Genomic DNA, 23,837 nt, shown 5'->3' with positions numbered 1-23,837 from the left:
CTAATTAAAAAGCAGAAATCCTGTGAGTTAATAAACTGCCATGCATCTAGTACTGATTCTCCCATATTTCAGATGGAAGTTGCCTCCAACCAAAATCATGTCTTCTGGTTATTACGGTTAGGACCCTTGTCATCAGGGCAAACCCCATCTCTACTGTCAGGATTTTGGGCAAAAATACTGTGAGGTTCTGACAGGACTTATCCTAGGTGAAGATAGTGTATAACTGAGTGGGTCAAACCACACCTTTGGAAAGTAGCAAGCTCCATGTGAAAATCACAGACCATCTGGCGGATGATTTGCTCTACTCCAATAAAGGCCTAAGGAGTACAAGTTGCTGGGGTAAAGCCTGTGGCTTGCTGGGCCCCACTCTGGTCAGAACTGCTGGAAACAGGACAAAGATAGATTTGGCAGTATCCTAAAAAAGGGAGGTGGATGGTTGCTTCCTAATACTCTCCACTGGGAAAAACTTGACTGAGGCTGGAGAGAGGAAACCAGCTCAGTTTGCAGGACTGGTAGCTAGAAATTTAATGTGTATATATGCCCAAGAAAACAACCGGCCAAAAGAACATAGCTACACTAATCAGCTGTGGACCTGAGATATATGTTCTAATAAATAGAAAATTACAGACTGTCCTACTGCAGGAAAAACACTCTGGTGAAGGGAGATATGAAAAGAAATCAATGAAAGGAATTTAGCAATTCATGTAGGACATGTACCAGCTCATCAGAATGGAAAGACAGAATAATCTATTTAGAATAAGAGAGGAGACAATCTGACCCCTGCCAAAACTAATACAGACTCTGCAGTCTTGGGAACTCCAAGTCTCAACTCAGGTCCCTTGTCAGTTCAATTTAAGGTTGTAGATTGGGCATGTGAAAGCTCAGGGCATGTGGACATGAATATTCTAGGTAAGCAGAGGAGAAAGAGTGGACAAAAAAACCTATGAATCAAAGAAACGAGTAAGCAACATGAGCTATGTTGAATTACTAAAAACTTGAAGCCTCAACAAACTCATTTTTAAGGGGAGCAGGGGATGGTAAACCAGACAAATGTGATAGGTAGATTATATTGGGCCATTCTCTAGATTTTAAAACAAGGAATATTACCTTAAAGAGGTATAAACTTAGGAATAGGGCTTGTAGAGCACACAGACATACAGATGAGAATAGTATGACCATGGCTTTAGACAAATTTGGGAGAAATAGCTGCTAGATATGGAATATTGGCAGTGATATGAAATGACCAAATAACTAATTTTATTACAGAAGTTATACAAAATTTGGGAAAAGACAGAGAATGTGGGACTTTCATTTACCATAAATTCCCCAGACTGCAGGGACAATTGGAAACTTTAATGAATGAATTATTAAAAACACAGAAAGAACTTAGCAGCACCAGATATAAATGGCAATGAGGCAAAGGTACTAATAAAACAGGATTAATTGAAAGACTCTTGAGTGTATATATCCTCCTCAATAGAGATGTTTAAGAAAGATAGACAAACTACCTATGCTCACTTTGTTCTCAAATCCCATAAGAAGAGGTAAAGACCATGATAAGTGTAAAGGGGACTATGAGTAGTAGAGCCTCATAAGGCCATCAAAGGAGCAATAGCTAGGGGTACATTTTCAATGTTTTCCTATAGCCAGAAACTGTATGGTGGAGAAAGGCTCGAGGATACTAACTTTATATTTCTCTTTTCTATTATTAGATCTGCTTTTCTGTTTTCTCTTGGCTGTGGCAGTCTGTCTGATGGTCATTATAATAGCAGTTCACTACCAACACAAACAAGAGAACCACATGTAAATTTTGTGGGAGGTTCACCAAATTTATCAAAAAGTACTGTAGGACCGCTGGCCTCATCCTGTACTTGATCATCATCATCATCATATCAACAGCCTCATTTCTCAACCAAACCAACCACAGAACCATTCCCAGCCCCCTAGGATCTGTTGTCACCAAGAGCCCATTTACTACAGCTTTTAGTAATATTTTATCTACTGAGGAAAGCACAGAGCCATGGAGTCTGTGTCAAGCCCTGTTCTAGTTGGTCGAGTTGTTGATTGTATAGCCCAGTTAATTGGAATAGCTCAAGAGCTTCTACGGTTGATTTCACAAGAACCAGTTCCTTGTGAAGAGCAAGATGACAGAGCAGAACAGATAGAAACGGATGCACCTCCTTCCGAGGAAGCTTCTCTACCAGACCTTGCTGATCTCTCAGACTTAGAATCGATACTTATGCAAAGAGAAGACGAAGACTTAACCTTTGATACAGATCAAGCTATGTTAGACATAGATGAATTATATGAAGACATACTCTCTAGTATTAACAATGACTTAACGAGATAAAACCTCATTTGCCTCCACCAGCATGTGAAAACTGATCATTTCTCTGTGTCAAATATGTTCCAGTTTTTCTGAATGTTAGCAATAAGTTTTTCTCCTAGTTCTGCACAGTTTCATTACTAATCTATTATAGAACAAGCTGTATTTGATTTGCTTCTGGAAGAGGCTGGTCTCTTTTCTTCTTTGTATTTATTTATACGAAAAGCTCTGACTTTAGCAATAGGGTTCTTTCTTTACCTGTACTTGTTCTCCTGTTAGGATTCCTGATTATAATAGGAGCAAACACTAGCAAAGAAAAGAAAACTCCTTACCTAACAATAGAGTGAAGACCTGATGAACTCTATCACATCTTGGGACCCAATTTCACCGTTCTACAATGAGTGGGAACTAAAAGGGGAATATCCCCAGGATGGCAGTATAGTGAATACATTCACATTAATAGGACAATATTGGGGCACTTTTACTTGAAAAGATAGAACTACTTACTAGGCCTTTTGGACACAATGTGTCAACCAAAGGATGCTATAGCAGACTGGGGGAGATAATTCTAAAAAGCAGCCATCTACCAGATAATAAAACTGCAGAAAACTTTACAGATAACTCTTGCCAGGGAGAAACCTTTGAAAAAGTTGAGGCCAGGAAGTTCCAATGCAGGACTGTTCCCTCAAATGCTGACCCATATCACAACTACTCTGCAACATTGTTGCTCAAATGGAAATGGCAAGTTACACCAAATAACAACAGGAGAGAAGTACTAGTAGTAGAAGGGCTAGACAAAGCCCTAACAAGGACTATTCGCCTATGGAAAAGTCAAACACTTATGGCATAGGCTTAGAGATGATGGTCCACAAGTAGAAGCAGATAAAGTACACCTTCTTGGGTATAACTACATTTATAAAGAATAGCTGATAGGCTTATTATAAGGGAAACTGCTTCAACCTTGACAGAAATCTTTACTACTGAGAAATGGGAGCAATAATGAATTTAAACAAAATGTGAACTGGTTATACCCACAGTAATTCTACAGCTACCAGAGGGGGGAAATGCAATAGTTGGAAGACCCCCATATCAAAACAGAGAGGGACCAAATACACGTTCAGGAAATTCACTGATCATACTAATTGCATGCCATAGGGTACCCTTATTTCCATTTGGAAGAATAGCTACCTTTCATACAAGCCTGTGGACACTATAGTCCTTCTTCCTAGAGAATGGCCTTTGCACCTTACAATATGGGCAACAACTAGGTAAAGACATAAAAGTATACCATTAGACAAAGTGGCATATGAAAATTGTGAAGAAATGACATGTAGAAGTCAATCCACACTCGCGGGAAACCAGATTATACCAATTCACATAGAGTCCTAAAGCATATTATAGTCAAAGGGATTAAAAAGACTTTTAATACAGATGGCTTCAGAGCTAACCAACATGACAGATGCTGCATCTAATACTAAGTGAGCTCTGCATACACAGATTATTAGCTACCTTTAAAGGTAAAGAGATAGCTAATAGCCAAGGCATGGAAGCAACCTAAATGTCCATCGACAGATGAATGCATAAAGAAGATGTGGTATACACACACACACACAGAAATACTACTCAGCCATAAAAAAGAATGAAATAAAGCCATTTGCAGCAACATGGATGGACCTAGAGATTATCCCACTAAGTGAAGTAAGCCAGAGAAAGACCAATATCATATGATATCACTTATATGTGGAATCTAAAAAGAATGATACAAATGAACTTATTTACAAAACAAACAGACTCACAGACATAGGAAACAAATTTATGGTTACCAAAGGGGAAAGAGGATGGGGGAGGGATAAATTAGGAGTTTGGGATTAGCAGATACAAACTATTATATATTAAATTGATAATCAACAAGGTCCTACTGTATAGCACAGAGAAGTATATTCAATATCTTGTAATGACCTGTAGTGAAAAAGAATATGTATTACTGAATCAGTTTGCTCTACACCAGAAACTAATATTGTAAAGCAAGTATACTTCAATAAAAGTTAGAGATTGCTGTATCAAGAAAAGCTACACACTTTTTTTTTAACTTTTTTTACAGACTTAAAAATTTTTTTTAATTGAAATATAGTTGCTGTACAATATTATATAGTTACAGGTATACAATATAGTGATTCCCAATTTTTAAAGGTTATTCTCCATTTATAGATATTATAAAATATTGGCTATATTCCTTGTGCTGTACAATATATCCTTGTAGCTTATTTTACACCTAATGGTTTGTACCTCTTCCTCTTCTACCCCTGTCTTGCCCCTTCCCTTTCCCATCTCCCCACTGGTAACCACTCCATATCTGTGAGTCTGCTTCTGTTTTTTTATATTCACTAGTTCGTTGTATTTTTAGAGACCATTTTGAAAATCAGAAGAACTGATGGAGCTACTGAAAAATATTAGTATTAGAAAGTTTCACAGTAGACTGCTACGTGGGAAGATTGATAGACTCGGTGAGCATCCAGGAGACTTAGAGGGGTGAACAAAGACACAAAGAGGATAAATAAAAGTTATATTACAAGCAACTACTGTGGATAATTATAAGCCATACCAGAAAGCAGATTGAGGGACTTTACTGCTGCAATAACTGGATAAACTGAGCCTTACTTGCCCAGGGTAGGCCACTCTATACACTATGTCAGTGGTAAATAATAGATGCAGTGCAAAGGAACTATGCCAATTAACCTAAATAGAGCAGTGGGAAAACAAGAAGTAACCATTTATCCCACCATTCCAATAGGAGCAGTTTTATAAGGAAAAATAGTAATTAGAGTTAAATAAGGAAATTATATATGTAGCGACCAAGAAGAATAGCAGAGTAACTGGATAAAAGTTAAAAGATAGAATCTATGCTTTAATTAAAGGTTTAGAAACAGGGAAGATATACACTCTCCACTAGAAATTTGGACTTCAGGAAATAGGGCTATAACTTTGTGTCAAAATGAAACTCAAGGCATAAATACTTGTTTAAGATCAGGAAACATATCCAAGGAGAGAACATCAATCTGCTATGAATTCTATTTGATGAGCAATTTAACTGTAAATGGAAAGATCTGGTACACCTCAAATAAGATGGATACTGAAGGGTAGCTATTCTTTCAAGTAGAACTCTGGCACATGGACTTCATAACAATTCCACAACAGATTAGTGTGAGCTTGTTAAAATTGTTAGTAGTAATGAGAGAACACAATCAACCATACTTACTCAAGCAAGTCATCAAAATACATCAAAAGAAATCTGTGAGACTACCTCAGACACTGAAACAACATAAAGCTTGAACCAGCCTTTAAAACACGTTATAGTCAACATGGTCCTTAGGTGTCAAACGGGAAGATGCTCCAACAGTGTAATATGTGGAACTATCTAGCCTCTTGGCTAGATGGGTTCACCTGGAAAGATTATACCATAATGGAGCCTCAGGATTAGATAAAATATATTGCAATGTTTGCTTTGATTGTGTGCTTATATATGTTTATGAATTGTTAAGATGTTCCCTTGCTCCAAGCAATGGATTGTTGTATTAAGTATGTTTGCTCTTACAGAACAGAATTAAAAGTAAAGTTAATAGTGATAAGAAATAAGTGCAGGAAGTAAGAACATACTTAGGAATAAGAGCTAGTAGGGAAGGTATTTTTAGGAGAGAGAAGAAAAGTAACAAGTTGTCAACAGTTATGCAGCCGTTTATGGTGGAAAACCATGGTATAGAGTTAGTTCCTAATTGCATTTATGAACCAAGCCTTGTTTTTGTCATATGCAAATTAGCCAACCCTAAGTTGTTAATATTGATAGAAATAATTGGTTGGCAATTGACACAGGTCATGCACTTAAAAGCCCAGTTAGAGGAAGATGGATTGACTAACTTGGCAGTCCACTGATTGGATACCTCTGATTGGAATCCTGCATCTCCCCTCCAGTCCTTTATCCAAACTTTTCTGGATCTTCCTGAGAACACCACCAAAGTCAATTCTTGTATGGCGTGACAGGATAGAGAGGGGGTTAGGCTCACCATTCTAAGACAAATTTAAGGTGTGAAAACTAAGGGAGATAGGCTGGTAGATTGCAATGAATTAGGAAGCATCTAATTCTTCATCCGTGTGTGCTTTGGCTAAATGTGTGGGAAGTTGTAACTACATAAGTTGCATTCTTTTTTAAATTATTTTTTAGTTGCATTCTTATGTATGATTATTACTGCTAGTTATTAGATTATAATTGAATATAGTCCTTATTAGCTATTGGTCCATACCATTTTATTGTTACGTGTTTTAACAAATTTTAACTAATGAACTTTCATCCACAAATCAAAGAACTTGTGGTCATCTTAAATTACCTGGTGGTGAACTTGGAGGCTACCAAACCAGCATAAAAGAACCCCTCTCAACAGAAGGTGGAATATACTCAGAGAAAGTATTATACCAGGAATCTGAAGTTCTTCTGGCTTTGTCAGATAGATAGTCCTAACACATCTCTGAAATATAGTTATTTCCTGTTTGTCAAATGATAGTTACAAGTTTTTTGCCCACCTTCAATGGTAATAAGGAACACACAAAATGATATAGTTTTCAAAGACTTTGGTTGATATATCTGACAATGGGAAAGAATACATGAAATCAGAACTTTTTAGGAATAGCTGAAAAATGTCTATATGAAAATACCTGAAAGTCTATGTGACATGTAAAGATTATCCAGTAGTTTTATACCTGTTTTCTAAGAGATTAGAGCTTCCTTATTTCACTCGATGTCAAACTTATAGTTGGAATCAGTTTTTGTTTCATTCTTTTGAGCTTGCTTTTCCCCACCAAGTTAAATTCTTCTTGGGAGTCTACTCAGTTCTTCTAGGAATAGTAATGAGGAAAAAGCAACAATGAAAATGCCACCTTTCAAGAAATAGTGAATTATATTCCATTTAAGGCTAAGATTTTGTTCTTGAGGAAGTTATGTAACTCTGCACATTATTAACCCACTATTATCCAACTAGATTTATTTTTTACATCAAAGCTGACTATTGTGTTCCTGTATTGACAGCCATATCTTAATAGACTAGTGGTATTTAGCCATTTCACCTAGGGTATACGTCTTATTTTTTTCAAGGACCCTACCCCTCATTTAAAACTGTTTTTTCTTCTGACTATGTAATCCTTAGCTCACAAACCAACCAACCAACCCTAAAAAAAATAAATAAATAAACTTTAGTTTATGAAGTTATTTGGGAGCTATTTGTATTGACAGATACAACTATCCATCGGTCTCAAGTGTCACATCTCTTCAGGGTAATAAAGAGTCTTTGAAGGTGATTTCCATTTATACCTCTGAAGAATGAAACTGCATTTTAGCAACGTTAGGAAAACCACTGAACTCTTCACCCCTTGTCACAATTTCATCTTAAAGACCCTAGTAAAATGCTGAAAGCATCTCAAGAGGTATTTTTTAGTTTAACATAAGTATTCATGTAAAGTAGACTAGGGAGTCACAGGTAGGAAACACAGCTTCAGTGTTTCAGATTCCTTTAATCAAAGATACCATTAACAAAATCTGTTGTTGAAAACACAAATACACATGCCTCTAGATAACAAATTCTGGCAATAGTGATCATTTTTTAATAGTTTTATTCTTACTTAAACTTGGGGAAACACTGGCTTTTCTTGAAACCATTATCTTCTAAATTTGTAATACTGGCAACTCCTAACTTCCAGTTTTGGAAAATCAGTTGTGTTGCGGCTCATTTTATAGAGAAAAATATTTTGTTTTTTTGAATAAAGATTTTTAGCTCAAGGTTTAAGAGACGTAGAGACATATTGTCTGTTTGCTACTTTTGATGTGAGCAGGCTTATCTTTGGGCACTTTCACCTGATGAAGGAGTCTCTAATGTTCCTCCCTTATAATACCTCCACCTGTTGAGAAAATTTTGATTTGTACTGGGAATTTCTGCCCTGTTGGAATCACAGCAAGCTTTGAAAGAAGACTGAACAGGGTGTCAACAGGCATGACACTAGAAAGTGGAAAAGTGGTGTATCTGCTTTTTCCTGCTCTTGAGTATAGACACTGAAAAGAAACCTATCTATTCTTGAAGATAGACCCCCATGGTCCAACTGGAATCAAGCATGTAATCGAGTATGAAAAAGAAGACAAAATTTCTGTTTTAGCTTAGTTGTCCCATTCCCATCTACAGGTTGTTTCTCCTTTGAATAATTCTGGTCCTGGGAGATAATTCTTGTCTAGCCTTCGTAAGGGCCTGAAGGTCATCTAGAAAAGGTCACCTAGACACCTTTAAGAAAGTGTCTCCAGGGCTTCCCTTGTGGCGCAGTGGTTGAGAGTCCGCCTGCCGATGCAGGGGACACGGGTTCGTGCCCCGGTCCGGGAGGATCCCACATGCCGTGGAGCAGCTAGGCCCGTGAGCCATGGCCGCTGAGCCTGCGCGTCCGGAGCCTGTGCTCCGCAACGGGAGAGGCCACAACGGTGAGAGGCCCACGTACCGAACAAAGAAAAGAAAGTGTCTCCAATTTTTTAGGGGCTCATAACATGCAACTCTCAAATTGAATGTGTTCTGCCAGACCCTGGAGTGTGACTCACTTAAGATGTGAATATATTTTTCTTCTTGATGAGTAAGCACACATAGAGTATATGCCTTCAAGGAATCTGAGGAATTTTATCTAACATAGCAAAGCTGAGTTCATTTGCTATAGATATAATAGAAGGATAAAGTTAGTTTTCATTTGTTTATTTGTCCATCACATTCTATAAAAGTAGTTTGTATGATGAGAATTGATAATCAATGATCATGACCTTTTTTATGCTTGTGGCCTTAAGCACTGTGTGTATGTTTCACTTTTTTAATGGCTAGATTATGGATATTTATTGAAAAAAACTTAATCAGTCTGCTTCCTTAGATCAAGAGCTGCTGAGAATGAAGTGCTCAGAGATACCTGAATTATTAGAACCTCAGTAACTCACAGGACTCCGCTTCTTATCCAAACACACTAAACTTGAAATGACAAAAACACCCCTAAAATAGGGACTTTGCTGATTTGTTCAAGGTGAGAGTATTCAGTCCTAAACTTGACATGTGGATCTGAATAGAGAAAATTAGAGACTCTACTCATTTGAGACTCAATGGAACCACAGATTTAAAAAATCTATAATTCACAAGTTGGGAAGGATTACAGAGTTCTTTAGCGGAAATGAAGTTACAATTCAGAAGAGAAACTAAAATTTATCTGTGGTCATTGTTAAGATAACTTGTCTAGGTCCATCCACCTCACTACAAATAACTCAATTTCTTTTCTTTTTATGGCTGGGTAATATTCCATTGTATATATGTACCACATCTATCCATTCATCTGTCGATGGACACTTAGGCTGCTTCCATACCCTGGCTATTGTAAATAGAGCTAATGAACATTGTGATACATGACTCTTTTTGAATTATGGTTTTCTCAGGGTATATGCCCAGTAGTGGGATTGCTGGGTCGTATGGTAGTTCTATTTTTACTTTCTTAAGGAATCTCCATACTGTCCCTAGAGACTGTCATACAGAGTGAAGTAAGTCAGAAAGAGAAAAATAAATACCGTATGCTAACACATATATATGGAATCTTAAAAAAAATGGTTCTGAAGAACCTAAGGGCAGGACAGGAATAAAGATGCAGACATAGAGAATGGACTTGAGGACATGGGGAGGGGGAAGGATAAGCTGGGACGAAGTTAGAGTGGCATGGACTTATATATATACTACAAAATGTAAAACAGATAGCTAGTGGGAAGCAGCCGCATAGCACAGGTAGATCAGCTCAGTGCTTTGTGACCTAGAGGGGTGGGTTAAGGAGGGTGGGAGGGAGACGCAAGAGGGAGGAGATTTGGTGATATAGGTATATGTATAGCTGATTCACTTTGTTATAAAGCAGAAACTAACACACCATTGTAAAGCAATTATACTCCAATAAAGATGTTTAAAAAATAAAGTATATTAATAATCACCAACAACAAAATATACGAAAAAAAACAACAAAAAGAGATAACTTGTCTTAGGAAATGTGGAGCTAAATATGTAAATTCTAAAATAATTCTGAAGTCTCTGGCCATGGGACTAAACTTTGGGCCATATTTGAGTTTATGTGACTCTGTGAGGGTATATTATTTTTCATGAAATCATTGACATTGAAGTTGACAGTCACTCATTATCCTTGCTGCATTTGCTGCAAACCTGGAGTTGAAGTTTGATGTGGTCTGACTGAAACAGTTCAGTCTATCAAATTCTAAAGTTCTCATTGATTTGATTCACAATGATGAGTGAGTACCACCAGATCTAAAATTGTTGATCTCTGCATAAATACAGTGCTTTTTGGATTACCTTTGTATTACTGCTGAATATCCATAATTTTAGTAGCTAAAAGATGCTACTTTGCCAGTGTTACTGGTTGAAAATAATGTGGTCTGCAAAATATGAAACTCTAATTGTATGGGCTCACTATTGAAAGAAAAAGTAGACACCCCAAAACTTGTCCATCCTCAAAAAATGACTCCTAGTGGTCATGACTGCACAACAACATGAATGTACTTAATGGCACTGAACTGTATATTTTTAAAAAATGGTTAAAATGGTAAATTTTGTGTTATGTATAGTTTACCACAATAAAACAAATGATCCTTTCCACTTTAATGTACACAGCAAATAGACTCTGAGACCAACTTTGGAATCTCTGATGTTTAATTGAGAGAGCAAAAGGAAATATAAACCTTTGCCACATTCAGGTTGGTCTAATGATAGATAAGAAATATATCATATGAACATATAGAAACATGGAGATATTCTGTAATAACAGTAATAAGAGAAATTATGAAATAAGGGCCATGGAGGACAAAGTTTTAGAAAAGTAAAAGGGCTAAAACATGAGGGAAAAAATGATGAGAAGCTTAATGAGGGCTGGAGGGCAGTGAATGTAGAACCCAAGGATGACTCCATGGTCATATGCTAAGCAGATCCCGAGGAGAGTGAGGAAGTCATCACAGTGGTTTCCAAATGGAGCAGAAACTGAAACTGGCAAATGATGATTATAGGAACATAAAGGATCAAGTGATAAAGTAACTGGGAGATGATCTACCAATGCAAAATTGATGAAATATTGTAATGAAACTGTTTGAAAATAAATACTTTGTGAGTTTTCAGGGGGATGAGGGCCTACAATTATGGAGTTTATCTTCTATCTAGTGAGGTAAGGAATGCAAACTTTAGTTACATTCTGCAATATCCGTTTTTAACACTTCTATTCCCATTAACCATTTTGTCATCTGGAAGCAATTCGTATTCTAAACATACTTGTGATTTTTTTTCTTACAGTATTATAACAAGTTATGTAAAGTGAAAACCACACTGAAATCATAATGTACATCATTAATGGAAATATACACATATATAAAACTTAAGAAGAGTCAATTAGACCTTATAGCAGACAACTTAACACAACTGCTACTACATATCAACAGTAGGGTGGCAAGAAAGAGGAAGGGGTAAGGGAGGGGATGGCCATTGCTGTATCTGTTACCTACAATTTCAGTACACAGAATCAGATCATATACCCTGGGTCCCCTGTGTGTAACAATAAAAAATGAATAATAATAGGTAATATTTATTGAATGCCTAATATATGCTGAATCTTGTGCTATGTATGAGCATATTACCTGTTTTGTTTAAACTTTATATTTCTCTAGGGAGGTAAGTACTCCTATTATCCCTATCTTTCAGAAGAGAAAAGTGAGGTTGAGTAACTTCAGGCTTAATGAAATTACTTAAAGCAAGTAGTTGCAAAAACAGGATAAGGAGACTCAGGGGTGGGTCTATCCATTTACTATCTCCCCCATGGAGCTGTTAAATCTCCATGTTGCTCTTTTGTCATATTTTATCCCCTTCGAGGTTGCCCCAGTACTCATTTCTGCCTCATTTCAGAGGGATAGTATTTTTTTTCTTGTCTGAGAGAAAGGGACCAGGTGAGCACACATTTGATTTGCCTCAGAGCCTGGACCCATGAAGGGATGGCACAGCTCATTGCCCTTCAGACAGCAAGCACTTCTCGGTTCAACCCATTTGAATCTGACTCCAGGTAGCATTGGAAGAGAGATGGAAATGGACATTAAAGTACATTTATTGGGCTTCCCTGGTGGCGCAGTGGTGGAGAGTCGGCCTGCCGATGCAGGGGACACGGGTTCGTGCCCTGGTCCGGGAAGATCCCACATGCCGCGGAGCGGCTAGACCCGTGAGCCATGGCTGCTGAGCCTGCGCCTCGCAATGGGAGAGGCCACAACAGTGAGAGGCCCGCGTACAGCAAAAAAAAAAAAAAAAAAGTACATTTATTTTCATAATAGTCCTATGAAATGGAGGAACTATTGTCATCTCCATTTTATGAGAAGACTAATGTCCTGAAATTTGAGGGACTTTCTTCATGTCATACAGCTGAAGGCTATTCCATCCTCAGTTGCTCTGGCTCCAAAGTCCCTGCTCTTTCTACCATGCTTCCTCCTTAAAGAGCTAAATGAGGCCTGCTAGAAGGCTCCCCCAAATTGTTTGATAAGATGGCATAGAACAGGGCTTCCCTGGTGGCACAGTGTTTGGGAGTCCGCCTCCCAATGCAGGGGACATGGGTTCGAGCCCTGGTCTGGGAAGGTCCTACATGCCGCGGAGCAACTGGGCCCGTGAGCCACAATTACTGAGCCTGCACGTCTGGAGCCTGTGCTCCGCAACAAGAGAGGACGCAAAAGTGAGAGGCCCGCACACCGTGATGAAGAGTGGCCCCCACTTGCCGCAACTAGAGAAAGCCCTCGCACAGAAACGAAGACCCAACACAGCCAAAAATAAATAAATTTTAAAGAAAAGGGGCTACAGGAAGTCAGTCTCCTGTTGAGTGAGACCTGCCTGCTTCTTTATTTAAAAAAAAAAAAAAAAAAAAGATGGCATAGAACAGCACTGGCTAGATTGTAAACATGAACATGGCCAAGCTGGAAAGCAAAGCCTCTCCTGCTGTGATCTGCTTGACCTGACCTCCCTCAAAGAGGTGAACCCTAACAGGTTGGAAGTCACACCATCGCAGATGGTGCTCAGCCTTCTGCAGAACCACACACCCTCTGTGTTACTCCATCTTTCAAATGTATGCCTCAGCTTTCTTGCTGAGGGGCTACCAAGGACTTAGTTCTGTCAACAACTACCAACCTCCAGACAGCAAGCCTTTGTGATCACTATTGCCATGGCCCGGTATATAGGGTAGGATCCTTTTTATGTGTTCTCAGAAGTTCTTCCTCAGAGCCCTTATGTTAGTTTGTAATTATATATTCACTAATGTGATCATTTACTTACTGTCCGCCACTAGCTTGTAAGCTCCGTGAAGGCAGGGTTATACTTGTTTTCTGTATCCCAAACCCCTAAAACAGTGCTAAATAAGCATTCGTTCAATGAATGAGTGCTTTCCCATCATAGAATCAGATTTTTCCCTACTTATCTGGCCATAAAGAAAATACGCAGAGGTTGTATGTGCCTTGGATAAATATGGGCCTCACTGTTTTTGAAGCCTGTCTAACCATTGGTTTGGTGGAGAGCTAAGTGGTAGGAAAATGCTGACTCTTGGTCTCCTGCTCTGGACTCTGGAGGGCTTAGGCTTCCCCCAAAGCAGAGAAGAGCTCAGCTTACCTCTTTCTGATGGTATTTGATGGCCACCTTCAGCTTGGCTAGGTCATGGTACTTTTGAGGGTCAAGCTCTTCACTGTGGTCATCTCGATGGTTGAGGATGATCTCCAGTTCCCGGGAGCTCCGAGCCTGGTCCAGCAGGTCTTTGGCAAAGAGCTTGCACTGCTGGGAGAGCTCCTCATACTCAGCCTTGAACTCATTCTCCATCTTGCTGAGCTCCTTGAGCTCCCAGCCCAGGCGGAAGGCAGTTAGGATGGGGTCCTCGCTTGATAAGGCGATGAGTGAGGGGCTTGCCAGTGCTTTATAGATGTTCAACCGGGAACGGGAGTGGCGCAGGCTGTCTACCTCTGAGCTGGACACACACTCCACACAGTTGCAGCGGATCTGGTGGGGCCGGGGGATAGTGACCCGTTTTTGGACGAGCAATTTGATGATTTCGTAGTTGTTGGTGTGGGCAGCAAGCATGATGGGAGTAATGTCCGGTGTGAACTCAGAGAACTGGGTGTCCATCATCAGAGTGGGGACCTAGGTACAAGAATATGAAAAAAAAACATAAAAGGGCAGGATTAAGGCTTGGAGCATAGAGCCCATCAAATGTTAATGATTCAGGAATTGGGGTCACCAGGTTTTTTGTCAATTCTCCTTATCAGAATAGCTAGTTGTGAAATGCTTACTGTACACCAGGCATACAGCACTTTACATATATTTACTCATTTAATCCCCATAACAACCTCGTGAGGTAAATATTCTCCCCAAATGAAGAAGCTGAGGCACACAGTTTAAAGAACATACCTAAGGTTACTCAGCTTTAGGTGCAGAGCCAAGATTCAAACTCAGACAATATGACTCTGGAGCTTGGCCCTTAAATTATGCCAGTTCTGTCTGAGGCACAATGAGGGGTGGTACAGAGAAGTAAAGGGCATTTTTCCTGGAATCTGGTTGGGTATATCAGACTTCTGTAAATTGGTAAGTAGGAGTATGTGTTGAGTTCCAAACGAGCAGTAGAGACTGCAGGAATATTTGTTTGAAAGGCTAAAGACGACCAGTAATCTTAAAGCCCATGCCACTAAATCAAGCCCTGGGGGCTGAAGAGAAGACATTCCCAAATTGTGACACTGTAACTTCAGGGGACGGAAGACCAAAGCCAGACAGTGTTCCTCCAACTTCCTGTAGATCCCAGCAAGGTAGAGAGAATCTGTTATTGTCAGGAAGAATTACTCTGTAAATGAGGACCTCCAGGCTTGAGGTTACCAATAGCAAAAAGATAAAATTGGTATGTTCAAGTTTCTACTTCTAAACTTTGTTCCAAGATAAATATGCAAATAAAGACTGGCTCACTTTCAGCTGTAGAGTTTGAACTCTGTAACAAATACACAAACAATTGACTCTTGACACTCAAAAAAAATTGGTATGTCCGTGATGTGATGCTTGGTGTAAATAGCAGCTATAGGTGAAAGGTATGGGGTTCTTTGGGTGTTCAGGAGCATACACTTCTGGGTGAGTGTGCAGACTCTGATCAATGAATTAAAAAAAAATCTTTTGACTTTAAAATGTGTCTTTTGGGACATGCTACACCCAACAGAAGAATCTCAGCGTGATAGAATCTGGAGCTAGACAATGAGGAGAACTGGAATAGTCTGAAGAGTCTTCATGGAGGGGTGGAGCTGAGGATTCAAAGCATGGATAAAATTCCAGGAGACTGTGAAATATTGATCTTAATATACTTTTTAAAAGAGCTCCAAATACTCAGTTTAATTGGGGAGAATGGAAGGTGGATGATGGAGATTCACATGGAATAGACAAATACTGTTTTAATCGCTAGTTTCTTTTTACTCTTAAAAAAATTATTTTGGAAACCCACAGTTGCTGGCGAATTGACAGAAGGATGAGCTACAGTTTTCATCATCTTTGCCTCCTTCCCATCTTGGATGAGGGATTCCCAAGCAAGGAAGTGGCCAGAAAACAGGGAGTGGGAAAAAGGTGGAGGAGAAGAAAGTGGAAAAATTTGCAAGAAATCTGTTTCCTTCACGGGGTGGTTACATCAGCCTCTGAATAGTTGGGAGTTCACTACACATTGGTCATCCATTGCTTGGATGGAGCAGCGAGTTAACATTGTTAAACATTTAGAGGGAGCAGCTACAAACAAGCAGCAGGAAGTGGGCAACTGGCTCATAAAGTAAATCGGACACAGGAAAGAATAATCTCAGAAATTAACATAAACCTGCAGGCTAAGGAAGAAGTAGGTCTGAGTGGGCCTGGTAATGAACATAAACACAACAACGGGCATAAAGCCTAGGGGTGGGAGAGATGGCAAGTGAGCAGTGTATCATAGTCTGCCTGGGAAGAAAGGAGCTCAGATCCAGAATCTGCCCCTCCTCGGTGGGCAGGGGCATTTCTTAATCTCTGTCATGATCTAGAGGCGGAGGTTGGGGGTGGAGGGAAGATGGTTTATGGCACAGGATTCCCCGGGGTTAGACTGGAGGTACATGTCTGTTTCCTACCATGATGCTCTTCCTGTCCACTCTCTACCCACTTCCTTGCTCTTTCTTTTCCTACTCTTTCTTTCTTCTCCTCTATGTCAATGCTGACAGACCTGTCCAAGATACACAGTGGTACTTGTGAATAATGCTCAGCGCCGTTTGTGTCATGGAGCTGAAAAGTCGCTGTCTATGCCTAGAGTATGACATGCTTTCCAGAGCCATCTGATTCTGTTGTCTTTGATTTGGTGCTCAGCAAGGAGCCTCTGATTCTCCATTTGTCTTTCTGGACACGTGACACCAGAGAGTAAATCTTTTCAAAAGAAACTGGTCGGCAGTGACCAACCATGTCCTCCTACCAAGACCACCTTTTCTCCTCCAGTCAGCCTTATCATTCACAGATTGCCACACCCACCTCATTCACTGCTCTCAGTATGTATATCCTTGTGGCATATCCTGTGTGGATCCTCACTTCACTGCCACTGAAGGGCCACTGTAAGCCCTGACTTCTTCCATAGATCTCTCCTTAACTTGATCCCACCCCTTACTGACCACCCAGATGTTGCGGGCACTAGGTTATATCCAAGATGTCACTCTTCTGATGCATGCTTATATTAGTTTCTAATTATTTTATATATGTACTTCTTGCTTCTTCAATTAGGCTGTGAGCTCTCTGAAGGCAGAGTTGTCTTAGTCCACTCTTGTTTTCCCCATAGCATCTAGCACAGTGCTAGACATACAGCAGGCACTCAGCTAAAAGGAATTGGTTTTTATTCTCAAACGAAGACACTGGCTTTTGTTTAGAAGCCTGGATCCACACAGTTGGAGTCCGTGTGAGCTAGTGTCCTTGGGTCTTTCCTTTCCATGTCTAGCTGAGAAGGTAGACATTCTAAGACTCTCAGGAAGGTTAGCAAATGGTCTCTATAGGGAATACCTTGAGGTCACAAAAACCCAGGACAGTCCCTGCTTGTCATGTGCACAATGCTATTGCTCCAAGATGGAGACTCTGACTCAAAGGCTACATATTTCTACTCCTCTTCCCCCCCTGCTGCTTCTCACCCTGCTGCCCTTCCCTTCCTAGACTGTGCGGGGACCATGGACTATCATCAGGACAGCCACGGTAAAGAAAGAGTCTATCATTAGGGTCAGAGGTTTCTGATAATAATCAGGACTTTGTAATATGGTCTACAACAGGGGCCAACCAGATAACAGGTAACACAAATAAAAGCTAAATGTGGGTACATATGCATGATTTGCATGAGTAAATGGCAGGAGTCGGTGAGCTGTGGCACACATACCCTCTCAAAGGGGGCATCTGCTGCTCAGCCCCTTGTTGTGATCAGATTGCTGTTATATTCATGAATGAGGACCCAGTGTTGTAACTTTTCAACAAAAGTCAGAAATATGGATTTGGAGGTAGAATTTCCTAAAGTCTTCAATGTTGGCTCAAAAAAGTTGAAGATAGTGTGCCAAACAAAGTATATATATGAGGCAATTGAGGCTTGAGTGAGCCACTGTGTGATCTTTGAACTAGCACAGAAGTTGCTAGGAGGAATGGGAGAGGAAGCTGGACATTTAGGCAGGGGCCAGATAATAAAAGGCCTCATATGCCATGAGAAGGAACTTAATGTGATCTGTTGGCCATAGGGAGCCACTGAAGAATTTTAATCAGGAGATTAGTGTGGTTGAACAAGTGTTTTACAAAGATCCGATTGGCTGAAGTGTGGGGAATTGGCAGTGGTATATGTGCTGATAAATGTTTAACGAGCAGCTTTCCATTAAACAAAACAAAACAAAAACCAAAACCTTGATTTGTAGTGTTTGCCAATTTCTGTGGTGTAAATACTCCCACTGTGGCCAATTTCAAGCTACCAGTATGACATCCTGGAACACAGAGTTGGGAAGAGGTGCACACAACCAGTTCTCACCAGCTGGTGTAAGCCAGCTCCAGCACACCATTGGATGAGTTTCAGAAAGATAAAACTACTTAAAAGATATCAATAGTCCAGGTGAAAAGATGGCAAGATCTTAAACTAGACAATGATTCTAGAGATAGAAAGGAACAGATTTAAGACATTCATTGGATGTGTCAGGTAGTACTGCAGGGAGAAGAAATCAAGGATGTCAGGTTTCTGCGTTGCATGCCTGATTGAATGGTGGTGTCACCGTTGGAGACAGTGAATACAGGAGGAAGAGCAGGTTTAGGGTTTAAAGGAAGTTCAATTTTAGACATGTTGAGTTTGAAGTACCTATTGGGAGAGTAGCAGGAAATTGTATAACTCTAGCATGAATGTTGAAGGAAAAAGGTCAGGGCTGAAAATGTATCAATAGATGTGACAGTCTTCAGCCTATAACAGTAGGTTGAAACCAAGAGAGTGTATGGGGTCAGCCTCTGCCCACCTTGGCTCCCACACAGTCTACCCCAAGGACTCAGCCCTGCCCCAGTTTCCAGAGCAACCAAGGCTTGAGGTAGGAAGTACCCAAATGACCAGCCTCAGCCTCCTCCATTCCAAATTCCAATCTTTAAGGCTCTGCATTAGGGTACTTTCCCCTTTTGAATAGTTTCTGAATTCCAGCTTCTTCCCTACCTGTGCCCTAGTTCATAAAACAAGATTTCTCCCTGGATCCCTAGTCTTGAGTTTCTGTTCACACAACTGGCCTAACAGCCCAGGTCTAGTATATTTTCTGGATTATCCATGCCTTTGATTATCTTTGAGTTGTTTTACAACTCTGCAAATTGTAATGAAAATATTTCTTGCCTGGCAAAATGCGATTGATTTGTGCCTCTATATGCTAATTTCTTTGCATCTATTTGTAAATTTCTTTCAGCATTCCTGATGGCCTATATCAGGGGTTAGCAAGCTTTTTCAGTAAAAGGCTAGATGGTAAATATGTTAGGCTTTGTGGACCTTACAACGCTGCCACTGTAGCAAGAAAGCAGTCAAAGGAAAAACAGGTGACAGGCTGGATTTGGTTTGCAGGTCGTAGTTTGCAGACTTCTGGCTTCCCGGTTTCCTCACTAATTAATGAGTGAAGTAAAATCTTAGACATGTGTCCACTTGTGTTAACTTTAAATTTGTATGAGGATCAGGATTTCACTTTTCTGTATCCTTTTTTTTGTGTGTGTGGTATGCGGGCCTGTCACTGTTGTGGCCTCTCCCGTTGCGGAGCACAGGCTCTGGACGCACAGGCTCAGCGGCCATGGCTCACGGACCCAGCCACTCCGCGGCATGTTGGACCTTCCCGGACCGAGGCACAAACCCGTGTCCCCTGCGTCGGCAGGCGGACCCTCAACCACTGCGCCACCAGGGAAGCCCTGGATTTAACTTTTTTATTTTAAAATTATCCTTCAACAGCCATTTGTTCAGATCGAGGACGGGTGGCAAACTGTATTTTATTCTCTTCTTATCAAGTTTTGCCTTCTCTTTGAACTCCAAAATTATACTGAACGATCTTGAGCTTCCCATTAAAAATCATGTTTGGGGCTTCCCTGGTGGCGCAGTGGTTGAGAGTCCGCCTGCCGATGCAGGGGACATGGGTTCGTGGCCCGGTCCGCGAAGATCCCACATGCCGCGGAGCGGCTGGGCCCGTGAGCCATGGCCGCTGAGCCTGCGCATCCGGAGCCTGTGCTCCGCAACGGGAGAAGCCACAACAGTGAGAGGCCCGCGTACCGAAAAAAAGAAAAAAAATCATGTTTTTTTTAAAAGGTAAAAAAGGGTGGGGGTAGGGGGAGAAAAGGGAAGGAAATAAACACACCAAGAAATTAGATTTGGTTCATATTATCTACAACTGTACTTCCAAACAAACCTGGTACATGAACCGACTTGATTGAGTTTTTAAATTTGCAGTGATGTGGGCTTAGGTTATGGCCACTAAAGAAGTTACATTGCCTGCCTCTTCCTGGGGCTTTGCATTCAGGCCCTAATGAGTTTGCTCCTGGATCTGCCCTAGGTCTTCCTGTTGAAAAGCTGGCATTATATGCTAGGATCCTTCTGGATTAATGAACATGAGACAGAGTCACTCGGCTCAGAGATCGCATAAAACACCTGCAGTACAGTGAACACTGAGTGAAAGCCCGCTTCTTCATATTTTCAGCTAAATTCCATTGCCAGAGGACACAAGAGAGGAACAGATGATGCTCTACTTCCACTCCCAGGACTGGCTAGGGCTTTTGCAAGGTTACTGTTCTCAAGGGGCAGGAATGATACATTCATTTCCATTAACCTCATCACTGGACACAATCTGCTAATTGGAATTCTCCTGAACCCTATCGTTACCAGCTTTAGTCAGGCGCATGCTGGAGTTTATCACAGGCTTCTGAAATTAAGCCCTCCATTTGTAATTAATGGGCAGACCCTTATCAGGAACCACCTCATTCATACCCACAATGCCATCTGGTCATAGGCTGAACCTCTCTGAGTGGTACTTCCTCACACAGCTAGCCTGATAGTATCATGTTGGAAACGAATCTCCCATCTTGTGCCAAGATTTAGTGAAACTGCAATACCTCTTTTCCACCTACTGGGTCTCCTCTTCCCCACCCTAACAGACCAGATAAAAATCAATGTTCAGTCTTTTTCAGCAGTCCAAGGGACTGTTGGAAATGAATTTCATTTCTCTGTATTACTCAGAAATGAAGAACACTAGTATCTAATCACGTCACATGACCAGCTGCCCACTCTGCTGTACCTACAAGGTCAGTTAGCTAGTAGTGGTGATGCATGAGATACTTTGGAGCAGCCATTGGTGTCAGATGGGAAATAATTTGTTTCCCAGACTATGGTGAAAGGAGAACCATTATAATCAGGATTCCCTGGATCATCTCAGCTGATTTCAAGGTCAAAGTGTATATAATTTAGATTGGAATACTAAAATGGACAAAACTTATTTGCAGGCAATGTCACAGAACACACCTGATGTTTTAAAAAAGTCAATATTTACATGTAAAAATAAATAATGTATGTAACAGTGGCCAGCATTAGCCTGATTAGCAGGGGTGAATATAATACAAATGGCTACTGGTTATTGAGCACTTTCCATATGTTAGGCATCATGCTGGAGTATCTCATTTAGTCCTCACCATGGCTCTGTGCTATAGGCATAATAATTATCCTCACTTTACACCTGAGGAAACTCAGCCATAGAGAAGCTTAGTGCCTTGTCCAAGGTCACATGGCTAGGAGTAGGGTGACCAGAACTTGAACCCAGGCAGTTTGGCTCCAAAGCCTGTCCTGTAAACCACTATACTACTTCACCCCCAACCAACAAAAGACCAACCATTTGATTTATTACATCAACAAACAAATCTACAATCCCAACATTGAATATTCAGACATATTAAATCGCAGGTTATATTGGATATTAATTAACCTCATCAGGTAATGTTCTACCTTAAACCCAGATAAATATTATATAGTATTGCTCAAGGTTTGGGAGCCCACAAAACCATTCTTGATTTCTCATCAGATGGGGGCTCTTAATTTTTCAAAAGACAGCAGCTAAATCTATGAAAAAATAATACATAGCTAACTCAATAGGTTGTGAGAGTTTATAATTTCAGAGTTCTAGTTGTAGGAAACCTGGAAAGCCATCTTTCTCAAATCTAGATTGTCACAAAGAATTAAATGAACCATTCCATACATTTTCTTTTGCTAAATACTGGTTATAATGAATGGTGAGGCCATCAACTCCAAAAGTAAGGTGAGTGTTTGGATGGTTATTAGAAATAATGGAAGAGGTGAAAGAAACCAAGGTAGGAAGGGGATACGTTATGGGTAGTTTTTAGGGAGCCAAACCTCTCTGAAGGATCCATTTGTACTGTTAAGATATGCCATTTCCCAGGAAATTGTGAAAATGATGCAATGAGTTGAAAAACAATAAACCAGAGGATATAGGTTATTATGGAGATGGGAAAAATGTCAGAAGTAAAGGTCTGGTCGTCGTGTCTCTAGGGCTGCACAGAGGAATGGAGCCGCAGTGTGCCAATGTGAGTGTAGTTAGCTTTGCAGGTAGCCCTCTGGTGGAGCTTGAAACATATAGCTGTTTAGGAAGGCCATTGTTCTTGATTCATTTTTTTATAGGTCATCATGTAATTTTTAAATTAAATTTCTCTTGTAGATTGCCTTACTGGAAAGAGGATGCTGCCAAGCTGATTTAGAGTTTTCCATGTCATTGCTTATCACCTGACTAGTGGGAGTTTGATAAAGATTTCTGGAAAGCACTGAGAACCCAGGTGCAGAAACCTTGGTGATCCAGCCAGTGCACAGGACCATGTGAGGGCTAGGGTAACCAGATTGACATCAGATATATCGCAGGATTCAATGCAAATAAAGGTCTATTATTGTATACATTTTCCAGTGGGTAACAATCTTGATAGGAGCACATTTGCCAGCAACACAAAATCAGAATGAACAAAAAGAGGGTCTTTCATGCAAAAAGAGGAGTCGGGAACCTCTCTTTTGTTTTAAGTAGTTCATAGCCATAGAATTGAAAAGTATGTTCATTGCCATAAATTGAAAATTGGTAGGTATCACCAGGAGACCTGATTTAGGCCTAGAAGAGCTTGAGTGATACAAATTAAGCTCAATTGGTTCTCAGAGTTTAAAGGACTATAAAGGGGTAATTTTCACCATTATTCTCAAAAGCTGTGTGGGATAAACGTGAATAAAGAAAATGACCTAAAGTCAGCTAGTGGTGGGTAAGAGACATTTTAGAAAGGTATAAAGAAAACCAGACCAGAAATCTAGAAGCAGAATTCATGTTAAATAATGTCAAGAGTATTCCCTTTGCCAATCATGATTTTCATTTCATGCTCCTTACACATGCCAAATGATGTTTTGTTTTAAAAAGTTGCTCAGTTTATATGCAGGCATCGGACTGAAGCGTTATATGACTGGAGGACGAGCTTGAGAGAGGAGACTGTGTCACATTCATGAAGCAATTATTGAGCCCCACCTTCCTGCTTCTCTCAGTTATCCACACCCGAGGCAAGCCAGGAAACTGGCACCAACGTCCAGAAGTAGAATACTACCGCTCAATAGCTATTTATTTATTTTATTCTTTAAACACAATTAAAAATTGTTAGACTTTTTTTCACACTACTTATCTATTTTATACATATTAGTTAGTGTATATATGTCAATCCCAATCTCCCAATTCATCCCACCCCCCCTGTCCCCCCTTGGTGTCCATATGTTTGTTCTCTACATCTGTGTCTCTATTTCTGCCTTGCAAACAGGTTCATCTGTACCATTTTTCTAGATTTCACATATATGTGTTAGTATATGATATTTGTTTTTTTCTTTCTGACTTACTTCA

General features: G+C 40.2%; 2 protein-coding genes across 3 annotated transcripts in view; one reads left to right on the top strand and one right to left on the bottom strand.

The window, feature by feature from the left end:
* Window positions 1–23,837, bottom strand: part of TRPC5 (transient receptor potential cation channel subfamily C member 5) — a 272,451-nt gene that overhangs the window by 99,561 nt on the left and 149,053 nt on the right. For both annotated transcript variants that reach the window (XM_059050011.2, XM_067024307.1), the window contains exon 4: window positions 14,047–14,568. In XM_059050011.2, the coding sequence (XP_058905994.1) occupies window positions 14,047–14,568 (522 nt within the window). The remainder of the gene's footprint in view (window positions 1–14,046; window positions 14,569–23,837) is intronic.
* On the top strand, window positions 2,021–2,350 carry TRPC5OS (TRPC5 opposite strand). Its single transcript, XM_059050013.1, has one exon. The coding sequence runs from the start codon at window positions 2,021–2,023 to the stop codon at window positions 2,348–2,350; it is 330 nt and encodes a 109-aa protein (XP_058905996.1).

This window comes from Kogia breviceps, chromosome X, assembly GCF_026419965.1.
Source record: "Kogia breviceps isolate mKogBre1 chromosome X, mKogBre1 haplotype 1, whole genome shotgun sequence".
In the NCBI taxonomy this organism is placed as follows: domain Eukaryota; kingdom Metazoa; phylum Chordata; class Mammalia; order Artiodactyla; family Physeteridae; genus Kogia; species Kogia breviceps.
Note: the sequence above shows the minus strand (reverse complement) of the source record. Positions and strands in the feature narration are given on the sequence as shown.

Excerpts from the sequence above, each read along its gene's own strand:
- TRPC5OS (XM_059050013.1), top strand. The coding sequence starts at position 2,021 with ATGGAGTCTGTGTCAAGCCCTGTTCTAGTTGGTCGAGTTGTTGATTGT.